At 55.5% G+C, this 18,279-nt stretch overlaps 1 protein-coding gene across 6 annotated transcripts; it reads left to right on the top strand.

Annotated features, from left to right (window-relative positions):
* Position 1: 1 nt before the first annotated feature.
* POLL (DNA polymerase lambda) lies at positions 2 to 10,947 on the top strand. Of its 6 annotated transcripts, none has more exons than XM_046653816.1 (9): positions 2 to 83; positions 926 to 1,090; positions 1,786 to 2,080; positions 2,272 to 2,434; positions 2,797 to 3,114; positions 3,899 to 4,072; positions 4,636 to 4,764; positions 6,754 to 6,922; positions 10,716 to 10,947. In XM_046653816.1, exons 2-9 carry the CDS (start codon positions 976 to 978, stop codon positions 10,865 to 10,867), a joined length of 1,515 nt encoding a protein of 504 aa, XP_046509772.1. In that variant the 5' UTR covers positions 2 to 83; positions 926 to 975; the 3' UTR covers positions 10,868 to 10,947. The 6 variants fall into 6 exon arrangements, with proteins under 6 accessions (XP_046509772.1, XP_046509773.1, XP_046509768.1 ...); XM_046653817.1 differs by lacking the exon at positions 10,716 to 10,947 and adding an exon at positions 7,343 to 7,518 and having other exon boundaries at positions 3 to 83; XM_046653812.1 differs by having other exon boundaries at positions 5 to 83; positions 7,365 to 10,856.
* The last annotated feature ends 7,332 nt before the right edge of the window (positions 10,948 to 18,279 follow it).

The following is an 18,279-nucleotide window of genomic DNA, read 5'->3' as shown; positions in this document are numbered from 1 at the left end:
GTGTTCTGGGCATTTGTCCTTCCCGCCCCACCCCACCCCCACCGCATCTCCCACGCCTTCGCCTGCTCTCATTGGCTGCTTTGGTAAGTAGTTTTTTCCTGGCCCCACTCAGGTGACCAACCCGCCCTGAAGTTGAACCCATCCTAGACCAAATCCCGGGAGTGGGGTGGGGGCTGGGCCCCCTCAGGGCAGGGTCCCGACGCTCCAGCCGTCCTGTAGTCCCCAGCTGGGAGTCCCTGATGCGCGCCAGCTGCGTACGCGGCGGAGACCCCACACCTGCCGGAGTCTTCTCTACCCCCAGCTGTGAGGCCAAAACTTCCCCAATCCCGGAAGGCGCCCCACCCCAGCTGCGGCCGGGCCCCGTCTCCCTGCAGCTGCGGGACTGAGCACCTCGAGCCGAGAGGCCCGCGACTAGGCAGGTGCAGGGCGTTCCCACTGCCCCGTTAACATCTCCCCCGCCCCCCGCCTCGTTTTCCTCTGTGGGTCTGTGATGGGGATAGAGAAAGATTATGTGGGGTTTATGTGCAGGTTTCCCCCAGTCTCCACTCCTCTTGGGAGCTCAAGGGCTTCCTAAAGATGTAGCTCCATTTCCTAGCCTGATATCCCCTTTTGGTAAAGCCCTTTGGAAGTGGGATGCAGCAGGGGCAGACACTGCACTGAATCTTTAGAGTAACCCCACTGAGGAATGATATCGTTTCCTTACTCTCAAAACCTCCCCAAATAGTCCCATTCTTCCGCCCATAACCCCAATATTCTGACTTTGAAAGGCTGGTGAGTGTAGAGGTAGGCTAAACTACTGACGTTCACTTGGGTTTTTGGAGACCCCTGGGATCTGGGCTCCTGCCCTCAAGGCTTGATCGGTAGAGATCCCACCTCCATAGGCAGAGGGCTTGGGGAACCTCAATTCTGGGTTTCTACAAAACAGCTGCTGTGATCAGCTCTCAAACAGAAAGGACAGGATCCAGCCATATCTCAATGGACCCCAGGGGTATCTTGAAGGCATTTCCCAAGCGGAAGAAAATTCACACCAATTCACCATCAAAAGCACTTGCAAAGATTCCCAAGAGGGAACACGGAGAAGCAGCAGGAGGTGAGCAAACCCATCTCAGAACCCTCATGTGCTTGAACCCTCAGGATTCCTACGTTGTTCATGTTCAGAATCAGATGTTAGAGCTGACTCTGCCCACCCAGGGCCTGCAGGTTTGTTTGTACCTGCCTTGCAATAGGCTTGGTCCCCAGTCTTTGACAGGTTGCTGGCTGGGGTATCTTCTACCCCACCCCAAGACCTCCATCACTCAGAAAATACTCCTTGGTCCCTAAAGAAATGACCAGCAGAATCCTTTCCTCTCAGGTTCCCAGAGTTATAAGCTATTTTACAGCCAAATTGACAAATAGATGGCAAAGGCTTACGTGGGAATGGGGAGGGGGAGTCTCTGAGACTGTGAGGCCTGTAATGGCAAACATGTGTGCCTTGTGCCTAGTACACAGTAGTAGGTTTCTATTAATATTGTTGAAAGAATAAATGATCAGATGAAGTGATTTATAGGATACCTACAATGTGCCAGACACTCTTCTAGGTTACATGAGGAAACAGGACATATCAAAATCCTTGCCCCTTTCATTCAAGTGATGGCTATGAGGAAATTAGCTATGCTTGGGGTGGAATCTTCAGAATGAAGGCTGTCTGGACGGAAGGGAAATGATTGTCCAGGGGCAGGGGACTGCAAAGGGTTCATTGGGATATATCTGAAAGTTACAATAGGCATCTGGATGTCCTCTCCATAGAGTGGCTGAGCTCCCTGCGGGCCCATGTTGTGCCCACTGGCATTGGGCGAGCGCGGGCAGAAGTCTTCGAGAAGCAGATTATCCAGCACGGTGGCCAGATATGCCCTGCCCAGGCAGCAGGGATCACTCACATTGTGGTGGATGAAGGCATGGACTATGAGCGAGCCCTCCGCATCCTTAGACTGCCTCAGCTGCCGCCAGGTGCTCAGCTGGTGAAGTCAGCCTGGCTAAGCTTGTGCCTACAGGAGAGAAGGCTGGTAGACACGGCAGGATTCAGCATTTTCATCCCCAACAGGTGGGCTGGTCTCAGTCTTTCCTCAAATGTTTTCTGGCAGCATCTTGAGCATTCTTCTTGGGTTATTAAAAATAACTCTCATTGTCTTAATTGGACACAGCGGAAAACCAAGGTTTCAGAGTAGAGAAAGGTTGGGAGCAGAGATAGGGTGAGGTCTTTGGTATCTTAACCTCCCATCACTGTCCCTGCAGGTGCCTGGACCAAACACAGCTCAGCAAGGCAGATCAAGACTCTTCTACTCCTCCTGGAGCCCGTGAGCCTCTGCTCAGGACAGCCCTCTCCCCTCCTCCTTCTCCTGCCAGACCTGTATCTCCTCCCCGGAGGGCAGAAGAGGCTCCAAGCACCCAAGTCCAGGTCAGGAGCCTTCCAGCCGCCAAACTCCCCTCTCCTGGAAATTAGATCACAGAAGCAGGGAGGGCCTGGTGGTGGTTCGGAAAGTTCCAGGCCCCTGAGAGAGGAGGGTTCTGTTTATTATGAAGCCACTTAGTTCTTCCCAACCCTCATCGCTCCTGCATTTGCCATGTACCACTGGGGATGCTAGGGCTGGGCTCTGGGGGAAGCTGAATGGAAAACAGCCCCACACTTAAGGAGACCCATGTCTGGCACAAAAGACCCAGCCTCATTCTTGGGTCTGACTAGGAGATTCAACCCCACCCTCAAGGAGCCCTCATCACTGGGGCAGGAATTGATTGTCTCTTCTCCTTCCCTACCTCAAGCCTGGCTTTGATGATGAAATCAGTGATGGGGAAGAGACCCAGGTTAGCGCAGCTGATCTGGAAGCCTTGATCAGTGGCCACTACCCTACCCTCCTTGAGGAAGATGGTGAGCCTTGCCCAGCTCCGAAGGGCCTGGATAAGTGGGTCTGTGCACAGCCTTCAAGCCAGAAGGCAACCAACCACAACCGTCACATCACAGAGAAACTGGAAGTGCTGGCTAAAGCCTACAGTGTTCAGGGAGACAAGTGGAGGGCCCTGGGCTATGCCAAGGCCATCAATGCCCTCAAGAGCTTCCACAAGCCTGTCACCTCCTACCAGGTATCTGACAGCCAGGGCAGGGTACGCAGGGGAAGGGGGAGGTCTTCTCTTTACTGGCCAGAGATTGGTGGAGGCATCAGTCACAAATGGAGATCAGGTGGAGTGGATAAGATTTTGTGATGTCTGGGACTTGCACAAAAGCAAAAAATGGGGGGATTGATGAGAGCAGATTGACAAAATCTTGATAATTATAGAAGCTGGGTGACAGGTACTTGGCAGTTCATTATACTGTTCCCTCTACTTTGGAATTTTTTTCCATAATAAAAAGTTTTTTAAAAGTTTAGAATCTGGAGGCCAACAGACCTGGGTTTGAATTCTGATTCCCATTATTCACTAACTGTGTGACTTTAGGCAAGTTACTTAAACCCTTTGAGCATCAATTTCCTCATCAGTAAAAAGGGACTAACAGTAGTAACAAATTCAGTGTTCCTGTGAAGACTAAAGATGATCTCTGTAATGCAGGACCTGATGCACAGTAAGGCCTCAGTAAATGTTAGCTTGCACTATTGTGATGATGGTGGTGATTAGTAGAATCATTATTGCCTTTTCTCTATTTCCTCTGCTGATCCCCATCCCTCTGGGAACCAAAAGACAAAGTACGCAGCCCGTTCCATCCATACTTCTCATCTTCAACTGTGCCCGAGCTTTACACAGCCATCAGTTGCCAACTGGCCAGGCTGGCTTTTCTTCATACATCTGCTAAAGGAGTCAGCTTCCCCACTACTGGCTCTACCCCTCCCATCTTCTCACTCTTCTTTCCTGCCTCTGCCTCCTCCTCCTCTAGGAGGCCTGCGGTATTCCCGGGATTGGAAAGCGGATGGCTGAGAAGATCATAGAGATCTTAGAGAGTGGGCATCTACGGAAGCTGGATCATATCAGCGAGAGTGTGCCTATCTTGGAGCTCTTCTCCAACATCTGGGGAGCTGGAACCAAGACTGCCCAGATGTGGTACCATCAGGTCATACCGTTTCCCAGCCCCTACTTCAGTTTTGCTATATTTCAGAACTTGTCTCACAGTTAAATTACCCTGTGTTCTGATGGGAATGAAGCCAGACTATAGGGAGACCACTTTTCAAGGGGACCAGGGCTCATGTAGACCCCTCTCCTGGCTCATAGAACTTGGTATCCTTGAGGCGTTAATCTGTGGTGTAGGCAGAGATAGGAAGTATGTTTCTCTGTCCCACAGACCAGCAAAGGCCTTCCTGAGGAGACCAGGCCTCAGGGCTGAGTATCCAAATCAGTAGTTCCCAAACCTGGCCACGTACAGAATCACCCCTAGTCTGATGGAATCATGAACCAGTGTTTTAGGATGGTGGCAGGGCTGAATGGGGGCGTGTCTTCCATGCTCCCTGCATTTCCCAAGTCCCAGTGTATTACAGACCCAGCCGCTCCTGGGATTGGTCCTGCCTCAGGCCTTCTTTGGAGTCTAGGGTTGGTGGAAGCCTTGTGTGTGTGCTCATTCACTGTCTCTTCATTGGTCATGGAGCCTCATAGCCTTCCTATCTGGTTTCTTTTTTCCAGGGTTTCCGGAGCCTAGAAGACATCCGCAACCAGGCCTCCTTGACTACCCAGCAGGCCATTGGCTTGAAGCATTACAATGACTTCCTGGAACGCATACCCAGGGAGGAGGCCACAGAGATTGAGCAGACAGTAAGCACATGTCCCAGAACAGTGAGGAGAGCCAGGTGCTGCCCTTATAGCAGGGCCTGGCTTGAAGCCAAGAACTCCTGATCCCCTCAGCTGGGACCCCAGTAGGCAGAGGAAGCTGTAGGTCACCAGAGGTTGGGACTAGGGGAAAGAGCAAGTTGAGACTGAAGCTGCAGGTCCAGAGGAGGGGTGGGTGGCTTTTGTTTGGAAGGACTGCAATACCAGCTCTCTGGATAAGGGTTCTCAGCGGTTAGGCAGAGGAAGCGTTGGCTTAGATGCTAGAATGGCATTTGGACTGGGTTAATGTTAGGGCTGGGTTAGAGAGGGATTATGATCAGAACTGCTTGAGGATATGGGGGTTTGAACTGGGCTAGGTTAGGGTGGGTCAGGGCAGAGGTTCTTTGAGAACCTGATGAAAACTATGGGCTCTTTCTCTCCAGAATTTGTATAAATGTGCAAAGTTTTATATCTCTTTCCAGATGTAGGGGCCTTCTGAAACCCACCCAAGGCTGGTTCAGGGTTTGGCTTAGAGTTGGTGTAGAAACACAGTGCCAGTAGGATTAGCTTTGGGGTTAGAGGAAAGCTAGATCAAGAGTTGAGTTAAGGTTAGGCCTGAATTAAGAGTAGGGTTTTCTTAGTGTTGGATGGTTTTCAGATTGTGGTTATCCTAGAAATAAGGTTTGGGCAAGATTAGGGTTTGGTTTAGAGTTAGGGTTAGATGTATCATTTGTTCAAATGGCATTAGGATTAGGGGCTGGTTGCTATGGGCAAGTTTGCTCCCTTTGGTCTAGGATTCTGATAGGGAGGACTCCATGGAGACTCTGGCCCAACTTAGTTGAAATTAGCCTCCAGCTCTACTCTAGGCCGTGGGACTGTGAGGCTGGCACAGGATGGATGGACAGGCCCCTTTGTCCACCTGACACCAGGCCTTGGTGCTGGTGATGACACTGTCACTCAGCCACGGTATCTGGGCACGGAGAATGCCTCAGTGAGCCTCCGGCCTCCAGCCCCTTGGAACAGAAGTGGCTTCCCACCTGGCCAGCTCCCCGACTTAAGGGCTCCAGCCTTAGGAGTTTTTGATGGGATTACTCATCCTAGGCCTCCTCCCATCCTCTTGGGTGGCTCAAGAAGGGAGTGAAGGGATTAGCAGAGCCAGCCTGTCAGGAGAATTGAGGTGTCCTGGCTGTGAGTATCCAGGGCCCCAGAAATCTCAGTGTCCTGGCGTGGAGTCGGGAGGCCATCTGCATATGAAAGGCCTCAATGTCTCTGGGGTGGAAGCTAATGGGCTTATCCCCCTCAATGAGAGATGATCCTTCAGCTGACAGTCCCCTCTGGCTCAGCCCCCTCCCCCCTGAGCCCCATTCCTCTAAGTAAGAATGTGGGCATTGGCTCAGAATTGCCTCCCTCTTTGCTTTCTTTCCTTTCCTTTCCTGCAGGTGCAGTTATATTTCTGGGTTCCATTTTCCCTCAGACCTGGGCCCAGGGCACCCTGTCAGCCAGCTGCTCAGGCCTCAAGCCCCAATTCACACACTGCCGTTAGCTCCAAATCCGGAGATACCTGGGGCTGCCGAGATCTGGCTGAGGGCTTCCAGGTACCTGGCCCTATGTCCTAAGTGGAGTTTCACAGGTCTGGGCATCTGGGTTGGGGCAGGGGCCAAGAGAGTGTGTCTTTTTTCTCTTAAAGAGCTCTAGAGGGAAAGATCAGTGCTTGCCCTCAGAATCAGAGTACACATCTTCTTCTGTCTCTCCTCAGGCTGCCTCCAGTGGCATCTTCTGTCCTAGTGAAGCTACAGAACAGCTGCTCCCCAGGGTAGATGTCTGGCCTCTGTTCCTTGGGGCTTATTCCCTCATCGTGCATCCAAGGATTGGCTTGGGGCATCAGCTGGGGATGTGGGTCCTGGGTCAGGGAATGCCCTCGGGCTGCCGTGAGAAAGGAACTCCTCACAGGGCTGGAGGCCCACAGCCCCTTACCCCCTCACTGTTCTTTCCCAGGTCCAGAAATCAGCTCAGGCCTTCAACCCTGGGCTGCTGTGTGTGGCATGTGGTTCGTACAGACGGGGGAAAGCAACCTGTGGTGATGTGGACGTGCTGCTCACTCACCCAGATGGCCGATCTCACCAGGGCATCCTCAGTCGCCTCCTTGACAGCCTTCGGCAGCAAGGTATAAGCTCCATCTCTGGGTGCACAGGTTGGCACAGGGCAGGGAAGGGCTGGACGGCCTCCAGGAGGGAGAGCCTCAAAGCTGCAGTCTCCAGGCAGGAAGCAGGGAAAGCTTGCTTTGTGAGAACCCCCCCTTTCCTTTATGGCCAAAGCCGTTTCAGGGAAGAGAAGAAACAGCTCCCCACACCTACCCAGAGGTGCTCAGTAATACCTGCAGGTTGAAGGTCTCATCTGATCTTTCTGTGACACTAGTTGGGGCATGGGGAGGAATTACTATCATTTTACAGATAAGGAGACAGGCTCAGAGAGGGCAAGGTCACCCAGCAAATAAATGGATGAGCTGGGGCTAGAGGACCCAGGGGTGATCAGGAAAGATCTGGGAGGATGGGACGGCCCAGGGCCTGGCTCCCTGTGCTCCTAGCAGCCATCCTGTGTTGGGCCAGGATTCCTGACTGATGACTTAGTGAGCCAGGAGGAGAACGGCCAGCAGCAGAAGTACCTGGGTGTGTGCCAGCTCCCAGGGCCAGGGCGGCGGCACCGACGACTGGACATCATCGTTGTGCCCTACAGCGAGTTTGCCTGCGCCCTGCTCTACTTCACTGGCTCTGCCCATTTCAACCGCTCCATGCGGGCTCTGGCCAAGACCAAGGGCATGAGCTTATCAGAGCATGCCCTCAGCACAGCTGTGGTCCGGAACACCCAAGGCCTCAAGGTGGCGTCTGGCCGAGTGCTGCCCACCCCAACTGAGAAGGATGTCTTCAGGCTCTTAGGCCTGCCCTACCGAGAACCAGCTGAGCGGGACTGGTGACCCATGGCTGCAGGGGAGGGGATGCCAAACTGGACCAGCACCCCACCTGGCCATCCAGTACTCCCTTCTCCCCTCAGCTGGCTGAACCTCACTGCTTCAACTGCCAGCTCCCTGGGCCTGAGGGAAAGGGCCAGCCTGGCTCCCAGGGTGTGCACAGCCCTCTCCCTGACAGGAGCATGCTGCTTTCCCTTCTACCTCACCACTGGCCCTGGCCCCTGGCCACATTCTAGGCAGGAACAGGCAGCTGGTCTGCAGCCAGCTTCCTGTGCCGAAGGCCCAGGCATTCACACTTCCCTGCCCTAAGGAGGGTCTAGCTGCTGGGGGTGGGATGGGGCTGCAGGGGGAGAAGCAAGCAGCTGTGGCCCAGCATCACCCAAGACCCCTTGGAGAGGAGAATGAGCCATTCCACATGTACTCCCTCCACCCACCCCACTTCCTGTGCAGCTGGAGGTGTGTGGCGGGGGCACCCCCGGCCTGGTGAGGACAGCATTTGAAGGCTCAGGGGCCCAGTAAAGTGCATTTGACATTTAACCTGCCTGGTGTCTTGAGCTGCTGCAGCCCTTACCTGCCATCTGACTCCTGGGCAGGGACAGAGATGGGAGCTGAATGAGAGCCCAGAAAGGCAAGTGAACTGCTCTCCACACAGGCCAGGCCCGAGGCAACTCCTGAACTCAGAAAGTGGTAGGGTGGACGTTAAAAGAGAGAATTCATGGAGTCAGGCATTAGGTGCTCGTATCTACCCGTCAGCATCTCCTGTGAGCCCTGCCCTAGAACAGGCTATCTGGGGACATGAATAACCGTGATGGGACTCATTAGGAATAGCTAAATGGTGATCTCTGTGCCACTGACAGGGCTGAGGCAGTCAGGGAAGGCTGCCTGGAGGAGAGGAAGGGGGGCCTGGCAGGGAAATAACCTGTTTGAAGTAGGGTGAGCGGCTCTGGGAACAACTAAGGAACACACGTTAGAGAGGATGCTGTATGCCAGGAGTCAGGAGAAGGCCGGGCTGCTAGAGGACGGAAGTCCAGCTTAGGGGCTTAGTTTGATAGAGCAGAGAGGAGCAAGTCCAGTTCGTGGGATCAGGATGGTTTTTGGAGGCTGGACCTTGTGGGACAGGGAGAATTTGTGAGGGGAGTGGAGGAAAGCTTGGGCATACCAGGTATGAAGAATAACGGGCCCAGAGGCAGAAGGAGGAGGCTGCATGGGAGCAGCAGGGAGCCTGGAGAGGCTTCGTGACATGGGGGTTTTGAGGGGAGCTCAGGCTGCAGAGACGGGCTTAAACCTGAGTGCTGGCTGTGAGGCAGGGTGGGGGGCGGGTGCCAAGTCCTGCATCTCCCTCAGTAACTTGCAGAGTCCCAGAGCTGGCTTTTGTTGGCTTGGTGTCAGTCAGGGGATCCCAGCAGCCTGAATCGGCCCCCCAACTCTAGTTCAGAACCCTGAAGTCCAAGCCATGGGGCCTTGGCGGCACTGCTCATGCAGAGAAGGAATCAAAAGCCATGGAGTCTGGGGTGCCCCTTTCACTACCAACCAGAGACAGCCACATCAAAGGCCCAGAAACCGCTGGGAGGGGCGGGCCTCTCCCTCAGAGCGTCTTCTCCCAGGGAGGCTGGCTGCCCAGGGCCTGGAGTGGAAGAGAAGAGCTGTGAAATCCCTGTGTCCCCCAGGTGCTAGGGCTGCTTTTGGTCCCTCCTTACTGCTTGTTCTCCTGTGGACTGGGCCCTCAGTGCCCACCACCAGCAAAGGTTGGAGTTGGCAGAAGCCCAAAGCCTGGGGTGTCCGGCTCCAAACGTGGATGTTGCTTCTCTCCTTTTGCTTCCTACTTCAGTTTCCCAGCCTGCCCAGCAGCCTCTCCAGGTCCAGAGGAATGGGGCCTCCAGGGCTAGGAGAAGAGGGAACCAGTGGGTCACGGGGTAACTTGGCCAATTAACGCCTTCCTACACACAGCAAGTTCCCAGACTATTGGGAGGGATAGTGCTGACTTCTGTGAAACCAGGTGCCTGGCCCCCATTCCTGACACCCACTCACACCCACCCCATCTGCCTTAACTCCTTCTCCCAGAAGACTCAGAAATCTGGAGTCCGCCCTTCAAACCATACAAACTCCTGGTCCTACCTCCTGACAAGGGCAGCAGGAAGTCATGGATAAAAAGAAAGAGTGCCTACACCCTCCAGACCCATCCTGGGGCTGGTATACCCCTGGCTGCTCAATCTGACACACAAGCCCAGGAGAAGAGCTGATGGTGGGATTTCTGTGCCTGGAGAAAGGCTGCCCAGTTTGGGGGAGGGGTGGTTCTCTGAGTCCAAACTAAGCAGAGTGTGTTGAGGGCTCCCCAGCCACTACAGAACCTGCCCCTTCTTCCTGGGTGGGCTCTCAGCCAGTGCCCCATCCTTCTGGAAAGAGAGACTGAATTTCAGAGCTCTGGTGGTAACTGGTGTCTTGTCTAGCAACTGAGCACCCCAAACCACCACCCAATCACTGCCTGGTCCTGAGGAGGAGGAGAGGAGCCCCACAAGCCTGCTTCCTGCCCTTAGCCCAGCCGTCGTCACTCTGTCCTTGAGCCAGAGTTGTCCCTGGACAGCCACGTGTGGGGTCAGCAGAATAATGGTCCCTCAAAGTGATACCCACATCCTAATTCCTAGAACCTGTGAATGTGTTCCCTAACTAGGTGAAAGGGACTTTGCAGACGTGATTAAGGATTTTGAAATGAGATTATCCTGGATTATCCAGTGGGCCCAATTTAACCATGAGTCCTTTAAAGTGGAAAACCTGGGGCTGGCCCAGTGGCGTGGTACTTAAGTTCATGTGCTCTGCTTCGATGGCCTGGGCTTTGCAGGTTCAGATTCCGGGTGTGGACCTACACACCGCCCATCAAGCCATGCTGTGGTGGTGACCCACGTACAAAATAGAGGAAGATTGGCACAGATGTTAGCAACAATCTTCCTCACCAAAAAAGAAAGAAAAATAAAGTGGAGAACCTTCCCCATTACAGAGAGAGATGTGACGAGAGAGAGAGATGTGACAGTGGAAGGGAGGCCAGAGAGATGCAGTGTTTCTGGCTTTGAAGAGAGAGGGGCCCACCAGCCAAGGAATGTAGGCAGCCTCTGGAAGCTGGAAAAGGCAAGGAAACAGATTCTACTGTAGAGCCTCTATATAGAATGCAGCCCTGCCAACGCCTCGATTTTATTCAGGGAGACCTGTGTCTGACTTCGAAACAATAAACTGTGTAGTAATAACTGTGTTGTTTTAAGCCGCTAAGTGTGTGGTAATTTATTACTGCAACAATAGAGAACCCATAGACTGGATAAGTCTTGATCTCTCCCTGTACAAAGTGAGCGGAGGGACCGTGGGTGTGAGCAGGCCCTGCCCTGAGGTGGAGAAGGTCCCCCGAAGTGCAGTGGGGTGTGGGAAGGGGAGGGAGCCTCCCATGCCTGGAGGAGGGAAGGGGCAGGTGGTAGGCAAAGCCCTGGGCCCCAGCCCTTTCCCACTGGCTGCCACGTGCTCAGTCTGAGCCTCTGTTAATGTCAGTTTCACTCTGTCACTTTGTGCCTAAGATATAGTGCTCTCTGGGCTGCTTACCCCAACCCTGCCAAGCCGGGAGCCTCATCTCCCAGGGCCTGGAGTGATGACATTGGCCTTAGCCCTAGACTTTGCACTGAAAGGGGAGCAAGATAAGGCCAAACTTTTCTCCTGGGTTCTTGCTGCTCGTAGGGGAGCAGTTGTGGGCACAGGGCCAGGGGCCTCGCAGGCCTGGACTGGGCATGGCAAGGTGGGCAAGCCCAGCCCTGTCCTACCCTCCAAGATCCAAGCTGGGAATAGAAAACCCAGGCCCTTTGTCCTGCTTCTAACAGGAGAGTTATGGCATTCCTGTCCCTTTAAATGGAAGGCCTGCCTCTTGCAGGACTAGGGCCTAGAACTTAGAGAAGACATTGGCCTCACTCCCTCTCTCCACTCCCCGCAGCAGGAGAGCTCCTCTGCAAGGCCTCCCCACCACCTCAGAGACTGACCTCACATGGCAGCTACAGCTGTTGGGGCACCTGCTGCTACCCAGACTCTGCCGACCCCGGGAGCTGCCCCAGGCCTAGCATCGGCTCAGCCCCAAGACCTTTAGCCCTGTGTCCACGCTGCCCTTCAGTCTGGGCACCAGCCAGCTAGTTTTCCAGAACCCCTGAGCTCTGGAACTGGGGGACCCTCAGGGCTGAAGCCCCAAAGCTGGCCTGAGACTTTGGGCCAGACCTCACCTCCATTGTTGAATTGGGGGATCTTCAAGCTCTGGTCCCCTACAATAGAGGTCAGTGCAGAAGCTTAGCCCCAGAGAAAGAGCTAGAGGGAACATTCCTGAAGAAGGCCCCGGAGATGAGGAGCGGACCCAGGGGTTGAGGGACTGTGCAGAGGGCTCTAAGGATGTCACCAGAGGACAGTACAGGCTCCAGGCGAGGGGCCACCACTTGCTGCTTGAGTGGAACCTCTGCTTGGCACTTAGCCCTGCTGGACTCAGGCCTGGCCCTGACAGGGCAGCCCGTGGCCTCAGATACAGTGTGCCTCCCACAGCAAGGCTCCCCTCAGCCCTACTGCCCTCACCCATGGGGCTCCGGTTCCCTCAGCTCAGCTGTCACTGTGCCTGTGTCTGTTTCACTGTGTGTTGGTTTGCCTGTGTGCCTAATGTACCTTCCCGCGCCCTGTGTTTGTGTGCTGTGTGTTCATGATTTTGTGTTTGTATACGTGTGTGGGCACCCAGCTATGTGTCAGTGTGTCCCGTCTATCTAGACCTCTGTGTGCATGCCCCTAGGTTATCCAGGGCTCAGGCAGAGCCTGGGGTTGGAGGGGGAGTCCTTGGAGTCCCCTGTAGTGCTGAGAAGGGACCACAGAAGGTGGCGGAGCCCTGGCTGAGCTCTGGACTCTGGGTCCTTGTGTCCGTGGAGGCGGCCACAGGGTGGGCCGCCTGCGTCAGCCTTGAGCGGCCATCAATAGCGCGCGGTTAATTAATTTGATGGGAACAGCAGGGACCGCCGTTTGCATTTAGTGAAGTTCCAGGAACTTCCAACCTCATCTTCATAATTGGCCTCATAAATTGTGAGAAAGAGAGAGATCAGCAAAGCAGGAGGGAGGAGGGGCCGCCCGTCCGTCCTTATTTAATTTTATTGCTGAAATTCATCTTTTTAGCCTCCTCTGGAATCGGCTCTCCCTGCCGGATTCGCCTAATCATGATAAATTAATATTCATTTCCCCGCCTCTTACCCAGCTCCCACGCTTGGATGGAGTTGGGGAGGGTCTCCTTCCAGCCCCTCTGCTAGGCCTTGGTGGGGGCCTGGGGGGTGGGGGCCCTGAAGGGGAGCTCACATGCAGATCAGAAAGTGGAGCCTGGGGAGCACTGGAGGGGAGCCTGAGAGAAGGGGCGGCTGTCTTACTGTTGGGGGTGAGGGCTGGGAATGCGGGGTGATTGATTGGGCCTCCCCGATGAGAGGCTCTTGAGGCCCCCCTCCGTCGGCAGGAATAGCCCAGAGGGTCCAGGATGCTGGGATCAGTTACCCCTGCCGAGCTAGGGCTGGGTGGGAGGGACAGGAAGAGCCCGAGAAGGGCCTTTTGGAGACCCAGAGGCCAAGACTGGGGGCAGATAGGATGGATTTGGGACATGGATTTTGTAGGCCCACTCCAGTTGAGAGGTGGGGGGAGCAGAAGGGGTTGGTTGCCCACCTGACCTGGTCTTTGCCCTACTCCCCCGACTAGGTGCAGGCCACTTCGCTCTGTGCAGGCTCCAGGAGGGACCCATCCTCATCTGTGGGGCCTCACAGCTGCCCATGGTCTCTGGCCAACAGAAGCAGCCTCTCCACTTCCCCACAGCCCAGCTCAGCTGGGTGGCTGAGCCTCTTACACGGGGCACCTTGGCGGTGCTGAGCACCTGTCCCAGCTACTGCTCTCCCCTAGTAAGGCACTTTCGAAAGCCTGCAGTGGGTGTTGCTGGAAGAGTAATGCAGTCCTGCTCTTCCCTGGGCAGGGGCCCTGCAGTCCGAAGGGTCGGAAGTCGTCTTCTTGCATCACAGTTAGTATGTGAGCCAGGGGAGGGATGTAGATTTTATCCAGTCCCTTGCCCCATTTTACAGATGAGGAAACTGAGGACCAGAGATGGGAGGTGACTGGCTCAAGGTCTCACAGAAGTCAGGGGGTACTGGACTAAGAGTGAGGGATGCTTCCACCCCACCTTGGAGGCTGAGTGTGGTGGGCAGGATTCTAGGACCCTCCAGTGACCTTTGCCCTTGTATAACCCCTGCCCCTTTGAATGTGGGTGGGGTCTTCAACTATGATGGACCGTTACTCCTGTGGTTATGTTACCTTATGTGGCAAAAGGGAGATTATCTGCATGGGCCTGGTCTGATCACATGAGCCCTTTAAAAGCAGAGTTTTCTCTGGTCAGTAGCAGATTCAGAGAGATTTGAAGCAGGAGGAGGATTCAACATACTTTTGCTGGCTTTGACGATGGAAGGAGCCATGTGTAAGGACCAAGGAGAGTCCTTGAGGGGCTTAGAGGAGCTGACAGCCAGCAAGAAAATGGGGACCTTAGTCCTACAACCACGAGGAACTGAATTGTGCCAACAATGAGAATAAGCGTGGGAGCTGATCTTCCCCAGAGCTCCCAGATACGAGCCCAGCCTGGCCAACCCCTTGATTTCAGCTTTGTGGGACCCTAAGCAGAGAATTCAGCTGAGCTTGCCTGGACTTCTGGCCTACAGAACTGTGAGATAATTAATGGGTCTTGTTTTTAGGGGCTAAGCTTGTGCTAATTTTTTATGCAGCAACAGACAACTAATACACCAGACTCAGGGCAAGGGCATCTTAGGAGGCATCTGTGATGGAGGGGAGGAAGGAAGTCGGGCAGGTCTGGGCTCTGTCCTAATGCCACTTCCCTCCCCCCATATTCCCACAAGGCAACCATTGAGTGGAAGTGCCCAGCTCCTCATCACTCCATGCTGTTTCACTTGGGACCAAACCCTTGTGAGTATTTAAATTCGTGGCTCCTGTGAGGTGGAGTCTGGTCCCCCCCCCCCCCCCCGGGCTTATGAGGAGCAGCGAGTTCACCTGTCATAGGAATAGGTCCTTGACAGGAGGAGTTTCTATGGAATTGCCTCCGGCAGAGCCTTCCAGGTGTGGGTAAGGGCTGCTGATAACTTAGGGCACTTTCAAACCAGATTTCCCTTCCCCCTCCCAAACCAGAGTTTTCAAAAATATTTATTCATGGGGCCTGGGTGGGTTCTGGCAGAAGTTGTCTTTCATTCCCACTGGAAGGCACCTGATTCTCTGGAGGTTGGAGAAGACCAACTGACATTTTGCAAGTTATGAAAAGACTCTCCAGTGAGGAGACCTGGGTTACTGCACCACATTTCGGGTTTATTTCCGCAAGGTTTCAGCCGCGTTTATTGACTGACACTGAGCCTGGCCAGTCCACTCTTACTTAACCTAGCTCTGCACATGGATTATATCATATAACCTTCCCAACAGCCCTATGGGTAGTTGTATTATCCCCATTTTGCAGATGAGGAAAGTGAGGCCCAGAGAGTTTCTTTCACTTGTGCTAAGTCACACAGCACAGGGGGAAGAGAGCTGGGTTTCAACTCAGATCTCTATGACCCAGGAAGCCCTGCTGGTTTCCCTGGCTCCCCTCTGGGAGTGGCTCTAGCTCAGATCTAACTGGGTTTTCTGTCCTAACCTCTCTCCCTCCTTCTGTGTATCCAAAGCAAAGAGCCCTGAGCTTTTCAGTCTGTGGAGGGTTCCTAATGCTGACGACATAGTCCCTGCCCCTGAAACCTGGGGTTTTGAATCAGCAAATGCTCACCTACCCTGAGATGGGACCCCTGACCTCCCACCCTCATTAGGGAATTAATGGTTTGGGGGGCACTGACTCCTAAGCTCCACCCTGCTGGAGGCAGGGGTCCTGGCTCTATAGCTCACATATATCCCTGTACATGCCTGACCTGTCCCCCGTGGTCCCCACATGTGTCCCTCACAGACCTGACCCCTCCCTCCCAGCCCCACACATGCCTGACTTGTTCCCACATGGACTCCACACATGGCCTGAGGGGGGCCCAGCCTGGCCTGAGACATCCCCTCACCCTGACTCCAGGCTTCCCCTGAGTCATCTTCTCTCATCACCGTGACTTTGGACTCAGTGCTGTATGGGAGCACTTTGGGGTCAGTTTGACAAGGGCCTCTGGTCAGGCCACCCTACCTACCTGCCAGGCCAGACACACCACTGGAAAGGAATCACCCTCTGGCCTGCCCTTCTTCCTCCCAAGCTGCCTAAAGGGGAGAGAGCCCAGGACCCTTAGGGTCTGGCCCCAGGAGAGAGGACCCCAGAGGCCATGCCCTTCCTCTCCCTGCCAGAGAACAGTCCTGGAGCGCTGGGCCACCCCAAATTCCCACCTCAGGGGCCAAGGACTGCAGCCCCCACCTCAGAGCTTCTGGAAGCCAAGGCCCCCTCCCCACCATGAGGGCCTCCCTGACCCTTCCCCACCCAAGTGCCTGTGGAAGCTTCAAGACCAAGCGGAGGAGGAGGGCTCCAGGAAGATGCCCTGGAGGAACCCCGCCTGCTGCCCTGTGAAGCACAGGCTCAGACTGCAGACGCCCCTCTGGAGCCTGGCTCCCTAGGCAAGACACGCGCTCTCTTCACTCCTCGCTTCAAGTTCCTCTTTCTGTACCTCACTTCCTCCACTCTGTAGGAGCAGACAAACGGGCTTCTCTAAGATATGGAACGGGAGAGGCTGCTCCGGAGCAGGGGGATGGCGGGACAGAGAAGTGCTCCAAGGGGCATCCTGGGTGGCAGAGGCGTCGCCGCAAACGGGTACCTGCCCGCGGGGCCTTGGGGTGGGCCTGGCGCTGCCGCCAGGTGTGTTGGGCTGGGGCTGGGGCGGGCATTGAGGCCCACGCGCGCGCTTCCCGGGAGGCGCCAGCAGAGGGCGCGCGAGGACCGGCGAAGAGGCCCGGCCTTGAGCGAAGGCCGGAGAGAGGGGTGTGGTAGAGAGGGCGGTAGATGCCCGGGAGGAACTGCCCAGGGGGGTTTCTCTCAGTGCTCGAGGGGGTTGGGGGCCTGGGGCTGGAAGAGAGCGGACTGCGCTGTCGCAACGCGGCCCCTCGCTTCTCTGCAGGAGGCGGCCGATGGGGATGTGGTCTGGTGCGCCCCTCCGTGGCTGGGTAGACCCTCCCCATCACCCCTCAGGGGAGCAGGATCTGCGGATCCAGGACTGGTGACCTTGACGCTGAATCGGGTGGAACCCTTCCCCAGACTCACCTCTGATCGGGATTCTGTGCCTCAGTTTCCCCTTGGGTGAGTTCTGTCCTTGCTCCTGGAAGCTTTTAACTGGGAGACCAAGTGGGGTGAGATGACCCCATGAGAGGGAAACAGTACCTCCCGAGTACCCCCGTCCCCCTCCCCTCGCCAATCTTGTACGCAGAGCTTGAGGGGAAGTAGAAAAAGATGGAGAGAGGAGAAAAGAGTGAGTGATGGAGGGAGGTGGCGCTGGAGAAGCAAATGGAAGGGGAGAGTGGAGGAGGAGGAAGGGAGGAGGGTGGGGTGTGTGGGTACGAAGAGGGGCCTAGTCCTCTCTGTGAGAGCTCTTCTGAGACTGGGGCCATCTCGCGCCTCCTCGGGCGGTGCTGGGGGCTGAGCTCCCCGCTGTATCCTGGGAACCATCGCTCTGCCCGCAGCCCCCCTCCAGCCGCCATGATTTATAGCGGGGCCAGTCCCGGCGACCTTGGACGGATAACTAATGACGGGTCAATAACGCTACAGAAAAAGTGATCTGGTGAGGGAGGAGGGCCGAGGCCCATTAGCCGGCCCATCTCTTTCCTCCCGGCATCTTCTCTAATCCCCGTGCTGCTCGCTGAGGTCGCCTTGCTGGGGGTCTCCCCGAGGGCCTCTTGACGGGTCTGAGAGGTGATGGTTAACCCAGCTGAAATAGGGGAGGGGGCGGTATGGCCAAGAACCTACTGGAGAGACCCAAAGTGGGTCACATAGGGGTGAAGGCGACAGGTAGGGGTCCTGGAAATACTCCCTCCCTGCTTCTGTAGACAGGAGGAAGTCACACGTCTGGAAGTCAAAGTTGGCAGGTGGAGTTCCTGTCAGGCAGAAGGCAGGGCACCCTGGGAGGGACGGGGGTGGGGGGGGGGGGGGGGGGGGGGGGGGAGCAGCCCTGGGGCCCTCCACTCCCCTCCACCCCTCTAGGTCTGGCTCCCTCTCCTGGCCGGTATCTCTGGGTGTGTCCTCTGCTTCCCCCTGCACCCCAAGCCACCATGCGTCAGACTGTTTACTTTAGTCATGGGTGGCACCTCATATTCGGCTGTGCCCCTGCTTGCAGGTGGGTTGTGAGAGGCAGGGGCCTGAGTCTCAGAGTATGCCCCAGCTTCTTCCTCCCAGTCTGCCTACTCCCCTCCCCCCGTTTGGGGTCACCTGGGTCATCCTCTGGGTCCTCAGTCTATTTTTGATACCTCAGGGAACCCAGAGTTGGGCGGAAGGAAGGCACTTTCTCAATACCTGACCTGAGTGAGTGCATCTCCCCAGTAATCTC

Source organism: Equus quagga, chromosome 2 (genome assembly GCF_021613505.1).
Source record: "Equus quagga isolate Etosha38 chromosome 2, UCLA_HA_Equagga_1.0, whole genome shotgun sequence".
NCBI lineage: Eukaryota > Metazoa > Chordata > Mammalia > Perissodactyla > Equidae > Equus > Equus quagga.
This window is presented reverse-complemented; position numbering and strand designations above follow the sequence as displayed.

Coding starts and splice junctions, on each gene's coding strand:
- POLL (XM_046653812.1), top strand. CDS start 976: ATGGACCCCAGGGGTATCTTGAAGGCATTTCCCAAGCGGAAGAAAATT. Junction 1,091..1,785: donor ACACGGAGAAGCAGCAGGAG/GTGAGCAAACCC, acceptor TCCTCTCCATAG/AGTGGCTGAGCTCCCTGCGG. Junction 4,765..6,753: donor CCACAGAGATTGAGCAGACA/GTAAGCACATGT, acceptor GTTCTTTCCCAG/GTCCAGAAATCAGCTCAGGC.